A 27192-nucleotide genomic window follows, 5' to 3' on the forward strand; every position below is an offset into this window, starting at 1 on the left:
GATTTAGTTCAGCGTAGGTTAGTTGATTTCCAGATAGAAAATATCTTTTTTAGGAGAACACTCCCCCATAAACCTCGGGGTAAGGGTTTAATGTTATGCCCTGAGGGCATAGGCCTATAAGAACGATGTTGGCACTGAACTAAGTATTATTTTTTTCCTTTAGATAAGGGCACTTCATATGGAAGGGGTCGTCGTAGAAACTTCAAAAGGGGCTCATTCGATTGGAAATTGAGAGTTCTAGCGCCCTTTTTAATAGTCGAAAGTGATTGGAGGGCAACTAGTCCCCCCCCCACACCCATCATTCCCTCAAACACATCCAATCAAAACTTTGAGATAGCCATTTTGTTCAGCGTAGTTGATTTCCACATAGAAAATATATTTCTGAGGAAGACACTCCCGCACAACGCTCAGGGCGAGGGTTTTAAGTTGTGTCCTGGAGGTCTATAAGGTTTTCATTTAATTGTTCGTCGTAGAAACTTAGAAAGCTGGTCCTTCGATTGGAAGCTCAAAAGGCTATTACCCTATTCAATAATTGATAGTGATTTGAGGACAAATAACCCCCCTCTCACGCCCACCTTTTCCCCAAACACATCCAGTAAAAATTTTGAAATAGCCATTTTGTTCAGCGTAGTTGATTTCCAATCAACTACGGCATAAAGGCGCAAAACCCCTATGCCTTCCCAAGGCCAGAACAAAATTTGCACTTTACTGAAAAAATACAAATGAATGTGCATTGTCAGTTTAATATACATATACTGATATTTAGTAATCAAAATGTTTATATTATTTGATTTATTAAAGTTATAAGATTAAAAACATTTATTTTTTTCAGTAAAGTGCAAATCTTGTTCTGGCCTTGGGAAGGCATAGGGGTTTTGCGACCAACTTATGTTAATTTCTGCTCGTTTTGAGTTTGACTCGGTTAATTATTGTCATTTCTGTTCGTTTTGGGTTTCATTTATTTATCGATACTGATTTGTGGTAGTTTCACGCTTGGTAGATTATTTGATTTTATTTTTGCTAATTTTTGTTTAATGGAGTTCTTTAATTTTCTTTGAAAAACTTATTTTGTGGAAAAAGTTTTTTAAATTAATACCTTGAAATAGCTAACATCGTAGGCTATATAACTTTCATTAAGTCGAATCTTCATACAGATGTGAAAATTACATCTACTCCCCCTTTTAAGACTTATTGCAATAAAGACCTTATTAAGACTTTTGCTTCATACCCACATAAGACTTGCAGAGAAATTAATACGTGAGATTTGCCAGTTCCATACCTCCCTCGAAAGATCAATTTCAACTATTTCCCCTCCTATTTTACATCTCTTTTCTTTTATTCATTTATGAATATCTGAAAATTGAATTATTTTAGAAAATATTAGAAGAATAAAATAGTAAATAATTGAAGCTTTCACATCTGATATAAACTGACATTAAAAACAGAAAATATAAATAAAATTAACAGTAACATTTCAGTAAAATTTGAGTAAAAGAAAGTGCATATCAAGACTTGGGTATATTTACCCTGGCTGCTTCCGAGAATAGGTCCTTTGGGCTCATCTTTTCACGAAAATCAAGATGTTTTTGGTTGTTACCAAGGTTTACTACGTTAATCATATAATTTTCTTCTGTTTTTGCAATCATTTTGATTTTTTCTACTCTTTCTTTGTTTATTATACAAGCTTTGGCTATAATTTTGACTTCTCCATCATATGCAGGTGGGGGGGGGGGGGGGGCTTCGACTATTATGTTAATGTACTTGGAAAAAGAAGAAGGATTGTAATGGACATCCTGTGTTAAAATTAGCCAATTACATTCTAAAGTTTATGGAAAAAAAAAAAAAACGCTTCTATTACTTTAGTAAAATCCACAATGCAAAAGCTTCACCTTAAACTTAAAAGTCGATCTAAAATTTAATATATTTATTATCGAGGTATACATAACATACGTCACGTTCTAAATACACAACATACCAAAAGCATAGAATTTCAAGCAAAATCGCATCACCAGCAAAATAAACCTTCTAAATATAATAAAAACGAAAGGGCAGAACTAAAATTGTCATTACAGTGAACAAAGGCAATAAAAATAAGGGCAGATAAAGTCATTCTGTATATTAATATGCATTATGGTAAAACTGAATAATAGCACATATAACAAAAGTAGTTGAAGATAGTGCTGAACCATTAAGATAAAGTATACAGCACATTGGATTCAACACCACAATGATAAGATCTTCAACCAAATGGAATCAGCAGAGCTACAGATTCATTGCAATACTTCAGCAAAGAATGTTAACAAGATATGCAGCACAATAGATACATCACAATAACTAACAGACCTATAATAAGATCTCCAACCAAATGAAATCAGCAGAGCTACAGATTCATTGCAATGCTTCAGCAAAGGATGTTAACAAGATATGCAGCATATTGGATGCATCACAATGGCTAAACAGAACATTAATCAGTCAAACCAAATGAAATCAGCAGAGGTAGAGATTCATTGTAATGCTTCAGAAAAGGATGTTAACAAGACATGTAGCACATTGGATAAATGTGCTACAATGATTAAATAAAACGACAATAAGATCTCTAACCAAACAAAACCAATAGAGCTACAGATTCATTGCAATTATTTAGACTTACTAAATAGCAGGGGTGTCGTTTCGAGGGGGGGGGGGCAGTTGCCTTCCCCAACAATCGGTAGAATTTTTTTTTATATAGCCTATGCCTCTTGACTATACGGATATGGACTCCTCCTGCCCCCCCCCCCTCGATAAAAATGATGGAGCTAAACCCCTACTAAAGGGTGATAACTTTTGAGAGAAGAGTTTTTGTGGACACTCCTTTTTAAAGGCAAAGTGTAGACGGGGATAAAATTAACTCTCATTCTTTCATACAGAGAGGAGGAAATGGATTTATAGCCCACCCCCCTTAGACATTGTACAATAAACGTAAAGATTATGCACATATTTGGATATTGGACATCAAAATTATATTTTCTTAATACTAGATCCCCTCGGAATCCCATTGGGTCCCCCAAAAATTTGATTGGATACATCTATCTATACACCCAGCCAAGTCACTGACTGAATTTCACTGACAGTGACTGAATATCATGTGACACTCTTCTGGTGACCCTCTTCAGTGACACTGAGAGACAAGTCAATGACAATGTCTGAATTTCAAGTGACACTGACAGACAAGTCACTGACAATGACTGAATTTCAAGTGACAACTCTTCTGGATTGGAGAAATTACATCAGAATTATTAAACAACAACCATTTCAACAACAAGCTGAATATCTTTTACTGAGCACTGTATAGATGTCATCCCCGATTTTGCAGAAAATGGTCCCCCTGCTCTACCTTATATATAATTTAGTCATTAAGCTTAATAGAAAATATCATTGGGAAGGATTGAAAACTTCCTATTTCTGCTCCCGTTCCACACTAATGAAAAAGCTCTCCTGAACCCACTCTCCCCTAAGGGTCGAAACTGTGTTTGATATGTGAACAAAGTTAATGTGACTTGTCAGGGGGGGGGGGAGAGAGCAGAAAATTTTAAAATGAAAATCTAAAAAATTTACAGACGACTAATATACTTTCTTTTTGGCTTGTAAACCCTTCTAATTTTTTACTGCAGAATTATAAAATACCCAGGCTTTGAACCAAACCTACATCTCAGACTCCAAATATGTAATATCGCCCATTTGTTGCTATTTGATATTCTTTCCATCTCCAAGAGGATTTGTGGACCCATGCCTATTAGAAAAACTAGATAGAGGCTTGACTCTTGAGCTTTGTGACAAATTTGTTACAATTTGACTAATAAGAATATTTAAATATCCATTATTGTTCAATCCTACCATTTCCAGAATCATACTCACAATATATTTATTTTTTTTCAAGAACTAAGTATATAGTATCTATGTGTGTAAGTACATACTAACAATATATTTCTTTTTTTTTCAAGCACTTTCTATTTACTTTCTTTCAACGTGAGATAGCCTCTGATTACATCTATGTGTACATACTCAGTGTGAGTTTACATTATCTACTTTGATTACATACTTACAATTTAATTATTTTTTTTTTTAGCGCTATGTATTGACTTTATTTCGATGTGAGATAGGCCTGTATTAACAGACCATCTGTACATACTCAGTGTGAATGTACATCCTCTACTGTGAGTGCATACTCACAATATATTTATTTTTTTTTTCAAGCACTATGTATTTACTTTCTTTCAACGTGAGACATCCTGTACTCACAGACTATGTGTACATACTTAGTGTGAGTGTACATCCTCTACTGTAAGCACATACTCACAATATATTTCTTTTTTTTAAAGCACGATGTATTTATTTTCTTTCAACGCACATAGCCTGTACTTACAGGCTATGTCCGTACACTCAGTGCGAGTGTACATCATCCACTGTGGGTACACACTCATAATACATTTTTTTTTCAGCACTATGTATTCACTTCCCAGCAATATGAGGTAGCCTGAAATGGAAACGGTTTATTTTGGTCAAAGGTCATGGCAAAATTCCTTGGTCACTTTGGGCATGAAAATCATGATGAGGGGGATTCCATACGATTGAACAAAGCTAATAAATCTACACTTAATGCTTCTTTGCTTGCAATGACAACTTCACCTATATAAAGACTAGTTTGAAACGAAAACCACACTATTAGCATAATACAAAAATTCAGCCCTGAATTTTGTAGCCCCTTACTTATTACATTCCTCTTCACTGCAACTAGGCGTTAAAGGATGGACCTAAAAGCATCAAAAACCCCATTTTTTTTTTTTTTGGTTAGAGTCATGAAATGGGGACAGAGGACCGTGCATAGCTATTTTGGCCTCAGGCGGCTTGGTGATGCAGGGAGTTGCTAGCAGTAAATTTAATCTACAAGAGCGTAATACCCTTGACCCTCCTCCACGGGTTTCCCAAGGTGGGGGCGAGCCGCTCCTCCAACTTTTTTAGCATTGGGTAAAATTTTTCACCGATGGCGAAAATTTCGGCAGTAATTTTGCAAAATTGGCTGAAATTTTGCAAAATTCTTGATTTCAGCAGAAAATTCAGCAAAAATCAGGTAGCTATTCGGTAAAATTTACAAAGATCGCCCCCCCAGTAAAATGAGCCTCGGGACGCCCCTGCCCTCCTCTAAACCCCAGCGAGCGTCAAAAGGGTAAAAAAGCTTTTTTCAAAAAATAAGTTTCAAAAAAGAACCTTTTTATTTAAGGAAAAAAACGTACACCCACTTTGTTTTTCTCTTTGTTCTGAAATAGATTGACTGTTGAATTTTTTCTGAAAATAAAAAATTAAAGTACCAGCAAATGGTTAAAGCAGAACAGCAGCAGAACAACATAAAAATACTCAACAAACAAACAATATAATCATGTGATATTTACTACCACGGTATTACACACTAAAATTAGAGTATTCTTCCTAGTTGTTAACAAAATTATCAATGAGTTCTTGCAAAGGTTGTAACTCCCTCCTATCTATGAGGCTGAATTCATCAACAAAAAATATGAAATGCTTAAAAGACGTATTCAAATGTGCTTCCTCTCCAAGATCTACAATTCGACTAAAATGCTGGTGATAAATATGAGCATAAACTCGGAATAATCTTTTCAATATCGTTTTCGCAATCGACAAAAAATTCTTGGGAAAAGGAACTCCAATTTTAGAGGGGAAGAGGGTTTCGTCATCTAGCTGGTCTTGTACCCAGGTCATTAAGTAGTCTATATACTTTGGGGCAGAGCACTTAATAGGTTTTTTCACCGTTTGTCCATCAGCCCAATGGTATTCGTACTTAGGCCCAGCGGACATAACCGTACAACTTTCTTCTGTGCAATACTCAGTTATAGTTCCATACAGCATATTAATCTGATTGAAGAAATCAACCGTATTTACAGCAATCCATTCATTCAAATCTTCACCGTCTGGAAGGGCAACAGCCAATCGTAGATTGCCAGAGCCAAGAGTTGCAGCGGCCTGTTTCATCAGGTCATACTGATGGGTTCCTTCTGGGATGTTCTTTTTGGGTTTAAACGTCTTGACATTTTTACTCCCAAAAAGGAAACTCATTCTGAAAGAATGAAAAGTTATATTCAAAGAAGAAGAAGATGTAAATCATGGATGCGTTCCAGGCACTCTTCCAGTTAACTCTTGACTCTCTTATATAATGACGACCCTCTTAATATTCAAAGACACTTTTTTTATTTAATCCAAATAAGGGAAGGAATCACATTTACTGACTTCAATGGATTGATTGATAGATCTTCTTTATAGGCCTTGTTCAAGCTGATTTTCAGTAACGAATATACAAACAACATTGGAAGCGTTTTCTCCTATTCAAACCCTTTGGGAATAATCTGGAGTTAACCTGGTAAGTACACGGAACGATTCCACAGAATATAAAATACATAAGAAAAACCAAAAAACAATCTAAAAATATGCTTTTCAAAAAGAAAAATAAGCGCTATTAAAAATTGCTGCTTCAACAAGACCTTAAGGTACAAGACTTCAAATGTTTGAGGAATTACATTAAGATAGCCAATTCAAGTTAGGTCTTCCACAAGAGTGATCAAAGAATGGTCACAAAAGGGAACATTTGTAGGCCCAAAAACGTAGTTTCTCCTTAAAAGATGCTTTAATTAATAATAGACTATGTTCTGATTACCATTTATAAATGAAGGACAGACATTGTTTAAAATAGCGTTATTTTCCATTAAGTATATTTGATGATTAACTACCGAGGGTTGGGGGAGGGATGTGAATTTGGTCACAACACCATTTTTAGGCCCAAAGATGTGGATTCCCCTACCTGATGCTTGAACCTGTACTAAACTATGGTCTGTTTGATGAGCTTAAGGAGAGACTCCTGCAGATCATTTAAAATAGGATTTTTCTTCAGGCAAAATACAAGGCTGAGGGGGGCGCGGGAATGTCATAAGTGGATCTGAAGTTAGAGTATACCAAGACCAAAGTAACAGTTTCCTCCAAAATTTTGTTTAAATTTATAAGTAAAGTGCAAGCCATCAGCAAGGAAACTATAGACAGAAGTCACTTAAAAAAAGTTAAAAGAAGAGATCAGAAGCTGGCAACAAAATGGACTATTTCTGGGCCTAAAAGTGAAGTTTCCCCTTGTTTTTTGCTTAAGGTTTAAATAAATGATTTTCTACTAGTCATCCATAAAGAGAACACACATAGAGATTCCCTTAAAATGGCTTTGATTGGTTGCTAGCAATCTAAGGTCTTTAGACTTAAGCAATACTATTATATTTTATATTAGATTAGCAATCTTAGAGAGGATAGAGGGGTTCACATCTAAGCAACAACTCATGATAATCCTACCAAAACTTTCGTGGCAAATTTACCCCCTTCCACACATAGAGATGACAAGGTTAATAACTTGATCTTATGGATTATATATATATATGGATATATATATATATATATATATATATATATATATATATATATATATATATATATATATATATATATATATATATATAAAACCTAAGTCAACCTAACCTGTCGTCATCAAACCTTGTATTGAAATGAAAAAGTTCAATGGCAATGCTGACTAAATCCAACAAGAAATAAAAGGCATAAAGAAATTGACCAGTGAATCTTGACATCCACCAATTATAGACATTCATGGCAACATATATGTATATCAGTTTTTTTTTATATCTTGGAACATAGTTGAGGCAGGTGAATGAAACTCGGAAATCGTTCCATGTTCTTACCAGGTAGAAAAAGACTGAAAACCCAAAATTAAAATTCAATATTTTTGTGGAAATCTAAATAGGAACAGTAGGAGAGTGGGGAGGTGATCATGTGGTCTCTGATTCAGAAGCACTGGAAGCTGTTGTGCCACTATCTGGCTCAGTAGAACTATCTCTGAAGTAAGGGTCATATAAATCCTTTGCTCTTAGTCTCCTTCTTCTAACCTTCAACCTTGGTAGTATAGCAGGTAATGGTTCTGAATCAGTATCAGAAGATAAAAGATAGTTCTTTGTCATTAAAATTGAGGATCCATTATTTGGTTGAACTTGTCTAGTATTTACTCCTTCTCTCATAAGTCTAGATAGTTCCTCTTCAGTCAGTAGATCCTCTTCATCAATGTGAGGAGGATTTACAAATGAGGGAGGCTCTACAAAGAGATAATCTTCTAGATGTGCTAAGACTGAAGTAAAAGAGGCCCCTGGAACAGAAACTACTTCTTGCAGCTTCTTCGGTCTTTTTGCAATAGCTCCCAAAGTAAATTCTGGATCATCATTCTTTTGCCTTCTCATAAATTCTAAAGACTCCAATATCTGAGCATCATTCAGATTCACACCGGGCGTCAATGTTACCATATAAAGCCACTGGTGGGCAATTCGAGCTGATCTTATAGATAAATCTCTATTTTCCAACAGATCATTCCTTGCCGATTTGTATGCCTGGGCATACATTCTGAGAGGTAAGCTATATTGAGGTAAGACAATATGCACTATAACTGACACAAGTGAATTTAAGATAGTAGATGCGTTAATCATTTCTCTTGCAAGTAAATGAGCTGCTTGTAGCCTATTATCTATATCATTGACTTCACCTTCTGAATTGATGCTCATATCAATGTTCTTCAGAAGTTGAAACATCCATTGAGGCAGTCCATTTGAGGCATTTTCACTAGAAGTTTCATCCTGTGATAAGGCTAGTTGGCTTTGTTGGAGCCAACTCCATGAACACATGGCATTGTTGGAGGTTGTGTGACAGAAAACCAGTGTCACATACAATCTTCTAAGACCTATAAATACGAATTAGATAGATTTAGTAGCTTGAAAAGACCTTCCCAAGGTATATATTATATCCTGGATTCCTTCTTGAGTGTTTCATTTATATAACACATTTGCTTTCCAAGATACTAAGAAGCCGTTATGTAATGGGTATCCTCAAAGGGGAGGGCGGTATTAACTCATAAACCTCCTGAAATTGGGGACATATACAGTACAATATAAGGAACCAAAGGATGAGAACGCCATGGAAGCAAATCAAAAATGAAAAATGTATATCAACCCTTGGTCGACCATCAATCAACAGGTTCTGACCCTTAAGAGGGGCAATACAAGTTTTTTTTTGTAGAAACTTCAAAGCGCTCATTCCATTGGAAATTGAAAGGCCTAGTGCCCTTTTTAATAGTCGAAAGTGATTGGAGGGCAACTAACTCCCCTCTCACGTCCATTTTTTCCCCAAACACATCCAATCAAAATTTTGAAATAACCATTTTGTTCAACGTAGTTGAAAGTTCTGAAAATTAGGTGTGAGGATGACAAACCCCCACACCCTCAGGGCAAGGGTTGTAAGCTATGCCTTGAGGGCATATAACGTTATATAGAAAGCACTGTCATAGAAAATCAAAAAGGGCTCATTCAATGGGAAATTGAAAGGACTAGAGCCCTGTTTCATAGTCGAAAGTGATTAAAGGGCATGTAACACCCCTCTCACGCCCACGATTTCCCTGAACACATCCAATCAAAATTTTGATATAGCCATTTTGTTCAACGTAGTTGAAACGCCTGGAAATTATGTCTATGAGGGTGACAAACCCCCAACGCCCCCAGGGCAAAGGTTGTAAGTTATACCCTGAGGGAAAATATACTTTTTTACAGAAAGTGATGTCATAGAAACTTCAAAAAGGGCTCATTCAATTGAGAATTGAGAGGCCAATTGTCCTTATTAATAATCAAAAGCGATCAGAGGGCAAATGCCCCCCCACGCCCATCATTTCCCCAAACGGTCATGATCAACATTTTGATACAGCCATTTTGTTGAACATAGTGAAGGGCCTGGAAATTATATCTTTGAGTATGATAGCCCCCCATACAGCCCTCAGTACTAAGGTTGAAAGTTATGCCCTGGGGGCATATAAGATTTTTTATAAAATGTGTTGTTGTAAAAACATCAAAAAGAGTTCATTTGAATGGAAAAGTAATGGAAGGGACAATAACCCCCTACGCCCATCATTTCCCTAGACATTTCAGCATTTTGATATGGACATTTTGTTCAATGTAGTTGAAAGGTCTGGAAATTATGTCTTTTAGAATGACAAACACCCCACCCCCCATAGCCCTCAGGACAAGGGTCGTAAGTTATGCCCTATGGTAAGGTTTTTATAGAAAGTTTTGTTGTAGAAGCTTCAAAAAGAGCTCATTCGATTGGAAATTGAGAGGACTAGTGCCCTTTTTATTAGTTGAAAGTGATCAAATGTCCCCCCCCCCACACACCTATCATTTCACCAAACACTTCCATTCAAAACTTTGAGATAGCCATTTTGTTCAAAGTATTTGAAAGGTCTGGAAATTATGTCTTGAGGTTAAAAAATCCCCCCAGCCCTCAGAGCGAGGGTTGTAAGTTATGCCCTGGGGGTAAATAAGTTTTTTTATAGAAAGTGTGATCAAATAACTTCGGAGGGGGCTCATTGGATTGGTAATCAGACGCTCTAGTGTTCTTTTTAAGAGCCAAAGTGATCAGACCGCAGATACCACCAACACACATCGTGTTGTCCCAAAATGCATTGAATAGAAATTTTGAGATAGCCATTCCATTCAAAATAGTCTAACTATCATGTAAAAAGACTTTTGGGGTTGAAACAAACCCTAGAGATTAGGGGCAAGGGTTGTAAGTTATGCCCAGGAGATATTTAAAACAATGCCTTTTTTCACCAAATGCATCTGATTGAGATTATGAGACAGCGATTTTTTTCAAAATATTCCAAATAACTTATAACAATGTTTCTACGGAATACATAAACCCCAAAAGCCTTGGGAATAGGGCTGTAAGTTATTTTATGAGGACATATTAGGTTTTTTATTTAATCATATAAATATCAGATGGGGCTTATTTGATTTGAAATTGGAAGTTATAATGCCCTTTTTTAAGAGTCAAAGTGATTTGAGAGCAATCACCCTGTCTCTACGCACAGCATTTGCCTTAACACCTCCCATCAAAACTTGGAAATAAAAGTTTTATTCATTGTAGTTGAAGGCTCCAGAAGTTATGCTGTGAGGAAGACCCCCCCCCCCTATAGCTATCAGGGAAAGAGTTGTAAGTCTAGTGAGTCTCAGGGAAAGGGCTGCATGGCCTTGGGGCATACAAGGTTCTTGCAAAAAGGGTGGTCATATATGATTTGGAGGGGACTCATTGGATTGGTAATCATAAGTTATAGTGCCCTTTTTAAGAGTCAAAGTGATCAGATTGCAGCTACCCCCCTCCCCCCACACACAAACACTTTGTGTTTTCTTTATATGTATCCACTAGATATTTTGTGACAGTCCTTTTATTCAAAATAGTCCAAATATTATATAAAAAAGCTTTTGAGATTGATACAAACCACCAAAGGCTGAGGACAAGGGTTTTAAATTATACCCCTGGGGCATTTAAGGTTTTTATGGAAGGGATTAATGTATAATGTTTAGAGGTGGCTCATTTGGTTGAAACTGGAAGTTCTTGTTCCCTTTTAAGAGTCAATAGTGATAGAGGTCAAGTAGCACCCCACCCCCCAACAAACTACTCCTCTTTTCAACAAATCCATCTGATTGAAACTGTGAAATGGCAATTTTGTTTAAAACAGTCCAAAGAATGTGTAACAATGTTTCCAGGGTTGGCACGACCGCCCCCTCCCCAGAACCCTGGGGCAAAGGCTTTGTTATGTCCTGAGGTATATTAGGTTTTTATGGAATAGATGGTTGTATAAAATTCAGATGGGTCTCATTTGATTTTAAATTGGCAGTTATAGTGCTCTTTTTAAGAGTCCAATGATTTGAGAGAAATACCCCCCCCCCACAACAATCATTTCCCATAACAAATATCTAAACAAAGTTTTGAGACATCAATTTTTTCAGCATTGTTGGAAACTTCAGTAATTATAAGTAGCAATGGTTGTAGTAGCAGTATGCAAATAGGTCCTTTTTTCTCCATCTCCTTCAACACACGATGAAATTTTTAACTTAATATCATCAACCAGTCTTGAAGTATTGCTGATACGTCCTCTTGACAACCTATATGGGCATAGTGTGTTTTGATGTATTTCAATACAGGTATAAAATTGCCAAAATTTCCGCCTTAATTATCTTAGGTTTATTAGTTGTAGTAGTAGCAGCAGCCAATAGTTTAGTAACAGTAGTAAGAGTAGCAAATGAAACTCAGAGAGGAAAGAAAATAACAAAATGACAAATAAAATAAAAAAAGGTGAAAAAACTGAGGATTTTGTCAGCCAGTGGCGAACCATGAAGAAGAAGAAATAAGAAATATTTCGACAACGACCTCCGCCGAGTAGTCCTCAGTGCTAAACAAAAAAGAAAGAAAAGAAACCTAACGAAAATCGAACCTTTTGAAGTTTACTTGTCAACAACAGAACATAAACTAAATAAGAACCAGGTTGGAATCAATGAAAAAGAAATCTACCAAGATGATTGGGCAATAATCCTGTTTTGCTATAGCCTTGGCTGGCCTACAAATTCGTTCATCATTTGATGTGCAAATAGGTTCTTTTAAGTTATACTGGGTGAAAATATTGATTGAGTCCTCCAAAAATTAAACTGTTGTAAATTGGGTTTAATGAAATATCTCCAGTATCTCTATTTACTAGTAAATTTCGGTTCATGTATTTTTTTTTTATCTCAACTACCTCTTTAAAACTTTGTGGTAGGCCATTTACAGTAGATATTAAGGTTGCCTGGTCAAAAAGAACTAGATAGGTCGAATTTACGAAAATATGCGAAGCCAATGCCGAATCAAAGTTGTCATTGTTATTTTTTAGTCTCAGGGACTTAATGTAAAATTTATCACATAAAAACGGAATTCTGTAGACACCACTACCCAGTAAAGGGTCAGTTTATCCTTTCCTGATCTGAAAAAATGTTCAACTTTTTGTTCAGTTTTGAAAGAAACAGAGAGATCATGTTTTTTTTTATTTTTCCAACTTTATCACCAAGTTTCGGGATATATGGTAAAGTGATGAAATTTTTTTTTCTCAATTACCGGGGTAACTGAATCAAGGGGGACGGGCTCCCAATTTTGTTGTTTTATCTTTTTCAATCGTCTATCTATGATATTTTCAATAAGTTTGATTGGGTAACCATTGCAGAAAAGAATATCCTTGACATAGTTTAATTCAGAATTTATATAATTACAGGAACAGATTTTTAAAACTCTGTCACCTAAAGAGATTATTACCCCTCTTTTCACAGAAGGAGGGTGATGGGAAGAGAAATGTAGATGTAATACGAGAGAATGTATAAAAGAGAAAATGTAGAACGTAATTACGTCAAGCTTACGTAGGAGTAGCAATAGTTGCAGGAGTAGAAGAACTATTATTATGATGCAAATATTGTCTTTTGGTTAGTTCAACATCCCCCACAACAAGCATTAGGGAACGTTTAGGAGTTTCAATTGAATTAAAAACCTATATGCATGCAAGTATTAAAAGGGCATATAATCACTATAGGACATATAAGGCAGTAATGCTCTATTGTAGCTAGTAATATCAGATATTTTAAAGGAGCTAATTTGATTGAAAATGAAAGGTTCTAGTGCCCTCTTAAGAGCAAAAAAAGATTGGAGGGCAATCAGCCCTTCTCTTTACCTCATAATTTCCCAGACAGTTCCAATCAAAACTTTAAGACATCAATTTTGATCAGCATAGCTGAATGGTCTAGTAATTACATCTCTAAGGTTACTGGGTAGGTCAACTTCCACAGTTATGTAATTTGCCCATTATGCTTAAAAACTAAATATTACTTTAAAATTAAATAAAACACACACTATTTGCATGCTGGTTGCTAATAAGACATTTCAGCAATATACCTAGAACAACTGAGGGAATTAAGTTACTAGAGGATGTATATGACTAAATTAAACACTACTATTTGTGTCACAATTTTCAAAAGAGTTTATGCTGTCAAAAATTATGAAAAAGTTTTTCCAACATATAAATAGCAGGCCAAACTAGAATAACCAGAAAGATTCAAAATATTATTTTGTTTTCAAACAGTTTGTGGTAACAAACTGTAAGTAAGGAGCAACCCGGCTCAATGGTAACCTAAACTCTAGAAAACGGGTTTTTGATACCAATAGATACAGCAAAAAAATCAGATTTAAATGCTGAATTCAAATATATAACTTTCATCAAGTTTAGTCCAACCCATCAGAAGTTTCAGCCAAATTGTCATTGGCATCAACGTGCCATTTCAGCCAAATTTGGCTGATTTTCGAAAAAAGGGGGAAAGACCCCCTAAAAGTTATAGAGCCTTAATGACAATCACACCATCATATTCATCAGAGAACCCTACTTTAGAGGTTTCAAGCTCCTATCTACAAAAATGTGGAATTTTGGATTTTTTGCCAGAAGAAAGATCACAGATGCATGTTTATTTGTTGTTGTTTTTTTCCCAGGGGCGATCATATCGACCCAGTGGCCCTAGAATATCGTGGGAGGACTCATTGGAACATAAATTAAAAGTTCTAGTGCCCTTTTTAAGTGATCAAAAACAATGGAGGGCAACTAAGCCCCCTCCCACGCTCATTTTTTCCCAAAGGCACCTGATCAAAATTTTGAGATAGCCATTTTGTTCAGCATGGCTGAAAATATGATAACTATGTCCTTTAGGATAATTTAATCCCCGAAGTCCCGGGGGGAGGGCTGAAAGTTATGAACTTTACCCAATGTTAACATATAGTATTGGTTATTATGAAATATACAGACGTTCTCAGGTGGTATTTTTTCTGTTAGTAGGGAGGTGGTTGGGTCGGGAGTTATGTGGGAGGATCTTTCAACGAAGGAAGTTTTCATGTGGGAAGGGACATTGCTATGAAGGGAGCGCCGGATTTCCCAGCATTATTTAAAAAAAAGATCATAAATTAAATATAACAAAAACAAGTTCTCCAACTGAAAATAAGGAGTAACATCAAAACTTAAAACGTACAGAAAATATTACGTGTATGATTGGGTTTACCCCCTAGTCAATGCCTTGCTCTTTAAGTCAAAGATTTTTAGTACTTTCATAAGAGCTATTTATTCTAAATAATAGCCTTTGTGATTAAGGGGTCATTTTTAAAGAATTGGAACAAAATTCGAACTTTAGCTTAAAGAGCGAGGTATTGACTAGGGGGCAAGCCCCCTAATATACGTATTAAAAATATATGAATATAGAAGTTCGTTACGTAAGTTAATTCTTAAGTTATGTATATTTATTACTAATAAAAACGTTCGTAAATAAAATTAAACAAGTTTCGAGAAAGCTATTTAACCAAATAAAAGTAAAATTAATATGTAAATTTTATTTTAATTGTTTATGTACGGTGAGCCAAAATTAAAACCTGCATTAATTCAAAAACGTTCAAAAATTAAATAAGAAAAACGAGTTTTTCTAACTGAAAGTAAGGAACAACGTTAAAAATTAAAACGAACAGAAATTATTCCATATATGACAGGGGCTGTCCCCTCCTCAACGCCTCTCTCTTTACGCTAAAGTTTGACTTTTTAAAACAATAAAAAAATTTAGCATAAAGAGCAAGGCGTTGAGGAGGGGACAGCCCCTTTCATATACGGGATAATTTCTGTTCGTTTTAAGTTTTAACATCATTCCTTACTTTCAGTTAGAAAAACTCGTTTTTTTTTATTTAATTCAGTGAAAAAGACAATGTCAATATAAAACAAACAGAAATTAATTAAAAACCTTTTTCCACAAAACAAGTTTTCCAAAAAAAGTAAAGAACTCCAAAAAATGAAAAGACAAAAAATAAACGAAAATAGAATCAAATACGGTAATATACAAACCATAAAACTACCACAAATCAGTATCAATAAATAAATGAAACCCAAACGAACAGAAATTAAAATAAATAACAGAAACTCAAAACAAGCAGAAATTAATATGATTAGGGTTCAAACCCCTATGCTTTCTAAAAGGAAGAATATAATTTGAATTTTTTAAAACAAAGTCCATCAAAATAATCCATATAAAGGGGGATAGAACACAACCCTGCTCAACTCCTGATTTAATACAAAACCAACTGCTAACCTCATTTCCTACCTTAACCGCAGCAGTGTTATTCTCGTACATAGCACTAATCACTTTAATGTATTTGTCTGGTATACCATACAAGGATAAAACCTTTACTAAGGCTCTTCTATCAACAGAATCGAACGCTTGCTCATAATCTATAAAACTGAGGACCAAAGATGTTTGACAACTCAGGCACTTCTCACTTATTAGCCTATGAAAATTTGGTCGACACATCCTTTACCTTTTCTAAAACCGAACTGTTTTTCTCTTAAAACTTTGTCTACAGCATCTCTTAGTCTAAAAATTATCATATTACTAAGTAATTTGGTACCTACTGAGACCAGACTAATGCCCCGATATTTACCACACTCACTCTTATCACCGTTCTTATAAAGTGGCTTAATTAAGGTTTTCCAAAATCGTTAGGTACTTCCCCTTTTTCAAAAGTCATATTCATAATCTTCAGTAACTTCTTTCTAACCTCAGAGCCACCATATTTAAGAAACTCATTTACCAGCCTATCAGCACCTGGAACCTTATTATTCTTTAATCCTTTTAGTACTGTTACTAATTCCTCCTCACAAAACAAATCTTCCTTCACATCCAAGGTATCACAAACTTTTTCATTTTCCTCTATATTTTTTCCTGCAACTCTATCTCGGTTAAGCAAGTTCTCAAAATGTTCGGCCCATATCGCTTTAGTTTTTTCCTTATCGCTAATTGCGACCCCATTCCTATCTTTAACTGGGACAAGTCCAGATTGACTATTCCCTCTTAATTTGTTGACATTCCAGTACAATATTTTACTACTATGCCGTCTATCTGCATTTTCCAGATCCTCGGCAATTTTATCCTTGGCCTCCACTTCACAACTCCTTAGTTCATATTTCAGTGATTTCTCCACTTTCTTTACATTTCTTTTGTTTTCATAAGATCTATCGCTCAGATAGTTCTTATAGAAGTCTTTTATCCTTTCTAATAAATATAAATATTAGCCACTAATATTCTTGGTTGTAGTTCTAGGTTACCTGCCTAATGCTCTTTCCGCAACTTTACACGTTATTTCTCTAGAATTATTCCAACCATCTTCCACATTATCAAATTTTAAACTCTCAACTTTAGTATTCAACTGTTCCTGGAAAGTTTCTCTCGAATTCTTATCCTGGAGTCTACCAACATAACTTCTCCGGAGGTAGTTACCCTTCCGATATTTCAGCTTTAAATTAACCCTTGACACTACTAGATGGTGATCTTTACTTTTAACACCAATAACGGCACTGCTCTGTACACTAGTATCTTGTGTTGATCCTGCAAGTATTCGGTTTACTATAGCATAATCAATAAGGTTTACTATCTTTCCATCACGTGAATACCATGTTAGTTTATGAGCCATTTTATGACCAAACACCGTATTGGTTATAACTAGATTGTAACATTGGTTATAACATTTATTTATCAATAAATAAATGAAACCCAAAATGAACAGAAATTAAAATAAATAACAGCCAAACTCAAAACAAGCAGAAATTAATATGATCAGGGTTCAAAACCCCTATGCTTTCTAAAAGGAAAAATATAATTTGCATTTTTGCTGGAAAAATTCTTTTAAATGTTTTCACTTTTTTAACATTAAGAAATCAAAAATTAATTAAGATTCTAAGGAACAAATATCAGTACATGTATATTAAACTGACAATGCACATTCATTTGAATTTTTTTTCAGTGAAGTACAAATTATATTCTTGCTTTTAGAAAACAAAGGGTTTTTGAACCCTACTCATTATAATTTCCGCTTGTTTTAATTTCTAACTCTTAGTAGAAAAACTTGTAAAAAAAAAATCTGACTATTTTTAAAATCATTCCCAGACCTAACCAAGGTATGATTTTTAAACCTACAAGTTTCCTGCTCTTAAATTGTATATATCAGCTATTGTAAATTGATTGGTAGCACCCTAATTTACAGTTTTCTGCTTTCAGATTTTTTACTTTCAGTTTTCAGAATTAAAATGTTGCATTGCAGCCAAAATTTTATTATATTGTCAAAATTTGTAAAGTCAGTAGTTTTGCTAAAGTCCTTTGAAATTTTTAATACAGAATTTTGGGCGTACAAAGAGGGATATTGCTATTTGTACAGACGTAAATTCTGATCTTCTACATGGCCCACACTACAATATGGTTTTCTGATGTTAAATACATTATTTACACATGGTTACGCACATGTAATATTTTAGTTTACGTAAATAAACGAAGACAAACACTATCATACAAAATTGCTGAAAATAAATTCCTACTAGCATTCCCATAATCCCAAGAAATTTCCTAGCAAGGCTCAATATGGCCTGCCTTTTCTACCTCTGTGTTGGTAGGTGTGTGAATGTATATTTTAAGCTACATATACAAATATTCTTGCAATGAAAAGGGCACTACTACCCCCCCCCCTCCAAACCAATAATAAAGGGGTATATCAAAAATATTTGCTGGAATCAAAAGAGATTATATATCAGTTTTCACCACATCTCAACACTCATTCTATATCATTTCTCTCTGTTGTGGAACCAAGAAGAGGAGTACCTTAAGGCACAGTCAAACAGTTAAAGTATTTAGGGATAAATATACAATCATTTCTCTCTAATGTTGTGAAAGTAAGAAGTGGAGTACTTCATAGCACAGTCCTGGGCCCAGCTTTATTTAATATTTTCATTAATGATGCACCTTGTAACAGCAAAAATAGAATCCATTCAAGCAAACTTGGACTCATTTACTTGCTGGGCAGAGACTTGGAAGCTGAAGTTCAATGTCCAGAAATGCAAGGTTATCCACTGTGGTAATAAAAATTCAAGACACCAGTACTCAATTGAGTCAATGGACAAAAAAAGGCAACTTATTATCAGTAGTCATGCTGAATACGATCTGGGTCTCTTAGTTGATGAACAGCTAAAGTTCAGTTTGTATGCCCAAACTGTGGCAGCAAAGGCCAGTCAGACTCTTGGTATATTTAAGAGAACTTTCAGTAGTCATTCACCATCAGTTATTTCAAAGCTCTATAAAGGTTTAATTTGACCTAAGGTAGATTTTGGTATATGCATTCCCAATTAATAAATCTGACCAAGAAATTCTAGAAGCAGTTCAGAGACATAAAACTAAAATCACCTGGGGTTTCCATAATATTCCCTACCCCTCCAGGCTTAAAAACTAAATTTACCTTCACTGACTTTTTGCCTAAAGAGAGGGGATATGATTATGGCATTCAAGCAGCTCATCCATAGAGAACTTATCCAAAATGTCTTTCAACCAGAGATCTCTTCAAGGACAAGAGGACATGATCAAAAACTTTTCAAGAAGTGTGCCAACTCAAGATTACATAAGCTACGTTTTCAGACACCAGGTTAAAACACAGCTCTGCACCAGTCGTTTTCAGAAGTCTGGGTTCTACTTGAGTCTGCTATCAATTGTATTCAGCCATTGTGTTTTCTATCATATTCAAACCCAAGTTTTTAAAACCTGGAATCTGCTTTAGTACCAAGTTCAAACATTGGTTTACAGTAATTGGCGCTAGAATTCAAAATGAATTAAAAACCTGAGTTTATAGTTAATGAATTTTGTTCATTAGGATCTGTTGTTCAATTTTATGTGGCCTTTGTCATTGTGGTGAAAACTATCCACAGGTTCAATCTTTCACATTATGACCAATTTATGCATCTCTTTAAGATACAGTTGAAATGCAATAATAGAAACATATTGTAAAATTTGAATTTTCTTTATGGAAAACCATAAAAATCAATAAAAATCTGAAGCAGAACTAACTTCTTCTTGTTCTTGTATTTAACAGCAGGCGGGCTTTAGCCCTTTTCCTTTTGCTTCACTCTGTGGGCTACAGAGCTACTGGCTTGATTGCCTCATGATTATTAGATATTTTCAGATATCTTTCAGTAGATCTTTTGACTCTAGGAGTTCAATTATGAGATGATAGATGTCGATTTCTATGCTCTGTGTGCAGGTATAGTTGGCTAGGCTCTTGGCTGATAGTGAGATTTTGTGGTGTTTGAAGCAATTTAACAGTTTAAAATGCAAGGTATGTTGTGCAGACGTCAGCATATTACATTCAAATAGGCAGTGGTCAATTGTTTCATTATTCATATTACAAAACCTGCAGAGAGGGAACAGGGCAACTGAACCACTTGAAATAGGAAACTGGTACGAGAATGCAAGATAATTTAGTCCATTTGTTCCAGAACGAATTCTATGATAAATTTTAGAAAAATACTTATTGGGAAAGGGGGAAAGGATAGGATTATTTTTATTAAACATAGTATCTGATAGTCTCCATCAATAAATATCTCTAATGCAGTATGGTCTCCTACTTGGCTGGTCAATATTTTTAGCATTTTTTGCTATTTCATCAACCTGATGATTACCACTTATACCAGAGTGGCTAGGAATATACTGGAGGAGAGATCTAATTCCACTTGAAGCAAGATTATCAATAGTACTAAGAGAATGATAAGTGTCTATGTCCAACTTATACCGAGGAGCTGAAGACAGAAACTCAAGGCTTGATAAAGAGTCGGAATAAACTATAATATTATTAGAATTAGCAATAAGAGGTTGGTTTTCCATAAGGGGTTCTAGTGCCATGATTATGGCATTTAACTCTGCATACATTATAGATACATTATTATACAATCTCTCACCCATTGCAATTTTTAAGTGAGGAAGAAAAGCACTACTTGCTACCTTCTCATTTATTTTGGACCCACCAAAAAATATTTGGAAATAGTTTTTATAAGCGATTGTAGTAAGTTCGGCAAATTTTTTCTGGACAAAAGCAACGGGGGTTATATCTGTAGTCCACTTTGAGAAATCAGTATTTATTATGGGGATTGACCAATTCCATGGAGGGGATTGGGGAAAAAAGTAGGTGCAATATACTTTGCGGGTACAGGGAACTTCTTCTGAATATTGGTATACTCAACTGCAATTCCTCTATACATGGGTGGATTTCTTAACCAATTATATAGAGTGTGTGAGCTATTTGATTCAATTTTTGTAAGATGTTTTATCAAGAGAAAGCTACGTCTCTCCCTTATTGTTGTTAATCCACTCTCCATAAGCAGAAACTTGGTGCTTGTGTGTCTCCTAAGACCAAATATGAGACGTATTATATCATTTTGTATTGTTTCAATTTTTTGCATCTGGGTCTTTGCAAATGCACCATAGACAATGAGCCCATAGTCAATATGGGGTCTTATATGTGATTTATAAAACTGGAGTAAAGTTTTCTCCTTACAGCCCCAGGGTGTGGAAAGAAGTCTTTTTAGTATACTTGTTTTTCTATAGGATTTTTTTATTGTGTTTGAAATGTGGAGGTGGAAATTAAGTTTTTGGTCAAGCATGAGACCTATGTAGTTAATATGATTATCTTCTGGAATAGTTGTTCCATTTAGAGTTAGTCTTACATTAACATGGTTTCGCTTTCTTTGAAATTGGATTATTTTTTACTTGGTGGGCGCAATGGGTAAATCTGTGTACTGACAGAAATTTTCAAGCTGGGATAGTGACTTATGCAGCTTCGACTGTGCAATGTCAAAAGTGTTGCCAGATGAACATAGTACCAGATCATAAGTATATTGTATATTCGTGTGGGGAAGGTTCATGTCCCAGAGATATAGGGCAAAGAGGAGGCAGCTGCGGACTGCTCCCTGAGTAAGGCCTTTGGTTATTGTCTTTTGAGGTGATGAGGCTGAACCTACACAAACAATGAAACTTCGCAGTTCTATGAACAATTTTATAACGGATACTAGCTTGGGGGGTAGTCCAAGGTTTGCAAGTTTATTTAAGAGGATTTGGTGGTTTACATGGTCATATGCCCCTTCAAAATCTAGAAAAGCTGCAACTAGGACATTATTTTTTGAGAATGATTCATTTACTGCATTTGTGAATAATATGAAAGCATCTGTTGAGGAGTGGTGTTTCCTGAAACCAGTTTGAGTGTGAGGGATCATATTATTTTTTTCAACAAACCAGAGGAGTTGATAATAGATCATTTTATCCATTATTTTCCCCATCACAAGAGTAATCATTATGGGCCTATAAGACTCAGGTAAATTTTTGGGTTTATTTTTCTTTAGGATCGGTAGGAGGGACAAACATTTCCAGATATTGAGGAATGCAGATGAAGCCAAAGCATGATTATAACAATTTAGAAACTCATGTTTGTATGAAGGGGAGAGATTCTTTATCCATGTAGGGTGTATATTGTCATAGCTGCCACTAGTCTTGGTCCTAATATGATGAATTGCATTATTCATTTCCTAAATTGAAAATGGACTGGTTATATACTCGGATCCTGGGCGAGGTTGGTAACTAGGGTTCATAGGAATTGGGGATGTTTTGCTGCAATTGTTTGATGTTATCTTATTAACAAAAAGAGAGGCAAATTGCTTAGCTTTTTCATTATCATTGTCATAGTGGGTATTATTATGTATAAGCTCATACAGGAGTGGGTTGGGGGAAGTCTTTTTCCTACAGACGTGGCTTACAACTTTATGTATCATCGGCCCATGTGTTCTCAGGAGAGATTATTTGCAAAATTATTCCGGTAGTTATATTTGGCATTTATTATAGTCCTTTTTAGATTAGATTCTGCTTGTAATTTTTTTATACATGTAGTAAGTAATGGTTTTTTTTAGGAATGTTCTCCTAGCTGCCTTTTTTGTTCTCTATTTATTTTGGCACTCATTGGTCCACCATGCTTTGGGAATGTTTTCCTAGGTGTTGTCCTGGGGATAGCATGATTAGCTGTATTTATCAGTAATGGTGCCAAGATTTCAGCTTTTGTGTCAACTGTTGCATTTGAAATGCATGAATTTTGGGTGAAACTTGTAATTTCATCATTTAGCTTATTTTGGGACATAGGCCAATTTGCTTTAGTGTTGATATATTTGGAGGTATGTGATAGAGTTTCAGCAGGTTTGTTTAGAGAGCAAACTATGGCAAAGTGTTTAGTACATAGACTATCAATTTTATTTATATAAATTTTATTCAAAATATTTAATGACACAATTTGTAGGTCAATTGTAGAGAAACTGACACTTCTGGGGTTGAAATATGTATTCAGGTTTGGAGGGGTAGCAACAGCTAAATCAATAAGGGCATGGGCAAAAGGGCATGGAATGGCCTTCTCTGTTGCTATTTGGAGTGTTAGTGCTCTTTTCTTATATGCAGGGCATTGTGATTTATTGGTGGATTCATGTGGGCCTTTACAATTGATACATGTAGGCTGAGTGTTGTTGCAAGTTGTCAACTCTTTAGGATGGGAGCCTTTACAATTACTACAGGCTAGGAGAATTTAATTGCATTTATTTGTTGTGTGTCCCTGTTTTAGACACTTATGACACTGGATAGGCTTTGGCTTGGATTCCTTGTGTGGTTCGATATGCCCAAATAGGAATAACTTTTCTGGGATATTAATTTTTTCCTTCAGTGTAAATAAGAAAGATCTACTTGTTTTTAATCCATTAGAGTTGGGTTTACCCAGTTGAGTGACATCTTCTACAGTGATTGTGTTACCAGCCCTATCTGAGAACCCTTCTTTTAACTCCTGAATTGGTATTTCTAGGGGAACATGACATACTACTATTTTTGTTGGGGATTGTTTTGGGTTCCATTTAGATGAATTAATTGAGGTATTCAGAAGAGATTTTAGATTAAGTATTATATCTGCTGATTTCTGATCTTGGACAGCTATTAGCAAAGATCCATCACAGTGAATGTTAAGAGAAAACATTGATTTTAACAATTCGAAAATTGCAACCATTATTGTAGTAATATCTGTTATCTCAATGGGGGTATTAGGAGTAATTTTGATGTAAATGTCCAAGTTTTGAGAAGAGAAGCTTGGACTGGGAGAGGGGAATTACTTTTGATTGCGGAAATTTGTTCCCTTTATTTTGAGCTCCTAGAAAGAACCTCTTAAAAGCCATTATCATCTATGGTGACATTAGCTCCAACACTGATCATTGTCCTATTCTCAGAATTTGAGCTTTGTGATAGAAAGCTTGACCAGCCAAGATGGGGCAAAAACGGATCAATTTCATTAGCATTTAGGGTAGGATCTGGAGGGACTTTTTTTTAGGGGGAATTCTTTGCATTGCCTATAGGAATAAGCTTTAATCTAGGCAGGAAAGGATAGTACTATGATACAAGACCGTCTGTACTTTACTGTGGAGAAATCTTCACCATCCACAAAAGAAACACCACAGTATGGCCCTGAGGAGGATTTTGAGCACGATTGGTTCAGTACAACTACTGATAAATCGAGACAATAATTCACAAGAAATTTATTTTTAAATTTCTTAAAGTGTTGTTATGTTACTTCTTGATCTATTGTTTTTCTTCTTAAACCTCAAAGTTACTGGAGTCTATATAGGTTTAAAAGTTCATATTGTACGATTTTTGAATTCTTGCCTTAAATCCAACCATAAGGTGTTTTCAGCAAAGTGGGTACCAACCCTGTTCTTTGGTTCCAAGTATTTTAAAAATACTTGCTGCACTACATGTGTCCAGAAATTTTTTGCAGTTCTTATTATTGACTTACAAATAAAGTGAACATACCACTTGATCCCTTTTTTTATGCTCTTTATAAATATAATTATTGGTTCTATTGCAAATTCAAATTTACCTATCCCCCCTCCCCCTAATGTGCAAATATATACCCTGAATTGGAATATACCATGAATTGTCAACAGCAAAGTTTTGAATAGCAAAATTCAGCACTATTTTTGTTGATGGCATTCAACAAACTTGAAATGGTAGGAAAACACTTTATATTTGAGTTTCCCAGTAAATGAGGTTCAAATTGTTATAAATAAGTATTTTTGGAATATGTTACTCTTGAACAACTTATTTATAAACTACTGATATATTTTCAACCACTTTTCAATAACTGAACTAGTGTTGATAACTTCTTTGTGTGGTTACAATTTAGGCCTAAAGTGCATATTTGCACATTAGGGGGGTGGGTAGATTTGAATTTGCAATAGAAGAGATTATTATATTTGTAAAGAGCATAAATTAAGGCATCAAGTGGTATGTTCACTTTATTTTTAAGTCAATAGGCTAATATGAACTGCAAAAAATTTACCCACATCCAACCAGCAGGGGCATCCAAGGGGGGAGGAGGGGTATGCTGCCTCTCCAACAGTTTTGGCATTTGGTAAAATTTTCAGTGAAGGTGAAAATTTTGACAGAAATATTGCAAAATTGCCCAAAATTTAGCAAAATTCTTGATTTCTGCAGAATATTTGGGATAAATCATGTATTGATTTGGTAAAATTTACAAACATTGCCCCCTAATGAAATGACTCTTGGGACCCCCTGCTAACCAGTGTTGAAACCTGTGGTGTCAGAAAACAAAAATAATAGCAAATTCTTTTTTAATTGGGTGATGAATCTACAGAACTTGTTAGACCAGGTAATAGTCTCTTATATCAGTATTGAGTTCAGTCATCAGTTGACAAAGAATGGTGCAAAATGCCCTGGCAATTATTTAGGAACTCATCTGATCAGTCAGCAAACAATCTTCACTGACCAGCAAATACAAGATCATCCTAGGCTATTACTGGCAAGTGTTATTTAAGATAATGAGCCTCCTGTGAAACCATACCCTAGTTTTGGTAAAATTCTACACTAGCTACTTTTGGCTATCTTGTTAAGCGGTTGTGTTAGGAAAATGAAACTTTCAGGGATAGGTCTACAGGCTAAAGTATGTCCCAGGAAGGTATTTTGAAGTACCTACCTCCACTCCTTCTCCCTCTAGTGAGTCATGACCTTTAAACATCTGTGTTTTATTGATTAATAAAGAACTTGAACTTGTGTGTCATAAAAATGAAACCTTGCAAAATAGATCTTCTGCTTAAATGAAGTACAACAAAATTGCTTTCAGCTTCACAACTTTGCCCAATCCTAATTTATAAGGTTTTAAAGATATGCAAATACATTTCTTAAATTTTGGAAAAAAAAACATTGATATGGCTTAAAATTCTACTCAAATAGCTGGAACTACATTTTCAGAACTAAAGCCATAGGCCTAAAAAAAGAAACTGATAACTGAAAATTAAGGTAAAATGTTGTTTTATCAAAATTTCAATAGGTCATGTAGGCAAATTTCAGGACCTTCTAAAGAGAGAAGGAGTGGAGGTAGGTATTTCAGAATACCTTCACTGGACACATTTAAGCCTGTAGACCCATCCTTGAAAGTTCCATTTTCCTAACCTAACCCCTTTAAAAGATAACTAAAAGTAGCTAAAGTAGAATTTTCCTCTTCAAAATACCGGTAACTATATACCAAATCATATTAATGAGTTTCAAATAAAGTGAATATAGGCCTACCACTTGATGCCTTTTTTTTGTGCTGATTTCAAATAGGCTATAACAACCATTTCTATTGGAAATGAATCTTAGCCCCCCCCCCCTATATATGTCAATTCAGGATATATATTTGCACATATGGGGGTGGGAGTTAGGTTACAGGGGGGCTGAAAATCATTTCCAATAGAAATGATTAGCTATTATATTTGTAATCAGCATAAAAAAAGGTAGGCTATCAAATGGTGTATTCACTTTATTCCTAACTCAATAATATGATTTGGTAGGTATATATTTACCAAAATACCTTCCTGGGACATAGTTTAGCCTGTACACCCATCCCTGAAAGTTCCAGCTTCCTAACTTAACCCCTTTCCAGGATAGCCAAAAGTGGCTAAATTAGAATTTTAACTTAGTTTTTTTTTTCTTTTGGAGAACAAAACGATACCATACGTTCACCTTCTACTAAACAGAATAATGGACAAAATATAACCTATTTGCCAAATCCCTTTCAGGTTCCATTGTCAAACCCACACAGAAAGAAAATCAACCACTACTACACATTTTTATAGCATGAGCTGCGAAAAAATTGTTATTCAGTATCCTCACCTTTAAAATGACTATGAATTCTGATTCTCTCTTTGCTTTAACTAACCTTTTTTGCTAGGCTATCTTGAGAATATTCTGTCAATTGTTTTCTTGTCTTTCTTCCAATAGAAAAGTCTACGAGGTAGACACCTATCTTAAG

At 35.1% G+C, this 27192-nt stretch overlaps 2 protein-coding genes across 3 annotated transcripts; both read right to left on the reverse strand.

Annotated features, from left to right (window-relative positions):
* Positions 1-1903: 1903 nt before the first annotated feature.
* mats (MOB kinase activator-like 1) lies at positions 1904-27145 on the reverse strand. Of its 2 annotated transcripts, none has more exons than XM_089107132.1 (2): positions 27054-27145; positions 1904-6109 (listed from the first exon to the last, which is right to left on the reverse strand). In XM_089107132.1, exon 2 carries the CDS (start codon positions 6106-6108, stop codon positions 5464-5466), a length of 645 nt encoding a protein of 214 aa, XP_088963258.1. In that variant the 5' UTR covers position 6109; positions 27054-27145; the 3' UTR covers positions 1904-5463. The 2 variants fall into 2 exon arrangements, with proteins under 2 accessions (XP_088963258.1, XP_088963259.1); XM_089107133.1 differs by lacking the exon at positions 27054-27145 and adding an exon at positions 8627-8752.
* LOC148939246 (uncharacterized) lies at positions 6114-27123 on the reverse strand. The gene is made up of 2 exons (XM_089107131.1): positions 27100-27123; positions 6114-8821 (listed from the first exon to the last, which is right to left on the reverse strand). The coding sequence occupies exon 2, from the start codon at positions 8763-8765 to the stop codon at positions 7866-7868; it is 900 nt and encodes a 299-aa protein (XP_088963257.1). The 5' UTR covers positions 8766-8821; positions 27100-27123; the 3' UTR covers positions 6114-7865.
* Positions 27146-27192: the final 47 nt, after the last annotated feature.

The sequence above is a fragment of the Artemia sp. Qi Xiang Cuo genome, chromosome 21 (assembly GCF_049724085.1).
Source record: "Artemia sp. Qi Xiang Cuo chromosome 21, ASM4972408v1, whole genome shotgun sequence".
NCBI lineage: Eukaryota > Metazoa > Arthropoda > Branchiopoda > Anostraca > Artemiidae > Artemia > Artemia sp. Qi Xiang Cuo.

Coding starts and splice junctions, on each gene's coding strand:
- LOC148939246 (XM_089107131.1), bottom strand. CDS start 8,765: ATGTGTTCATGGAGTTGGCTCCAACAAAGCCAACTAGCCTTATCACAG.
- mats (XM_089107132.1), bottom strand. CDS start 6,108: ATGAGTTTCCTTTTTGGGAGTAAAAATGTCAAGACGTTTAAACCCAAA.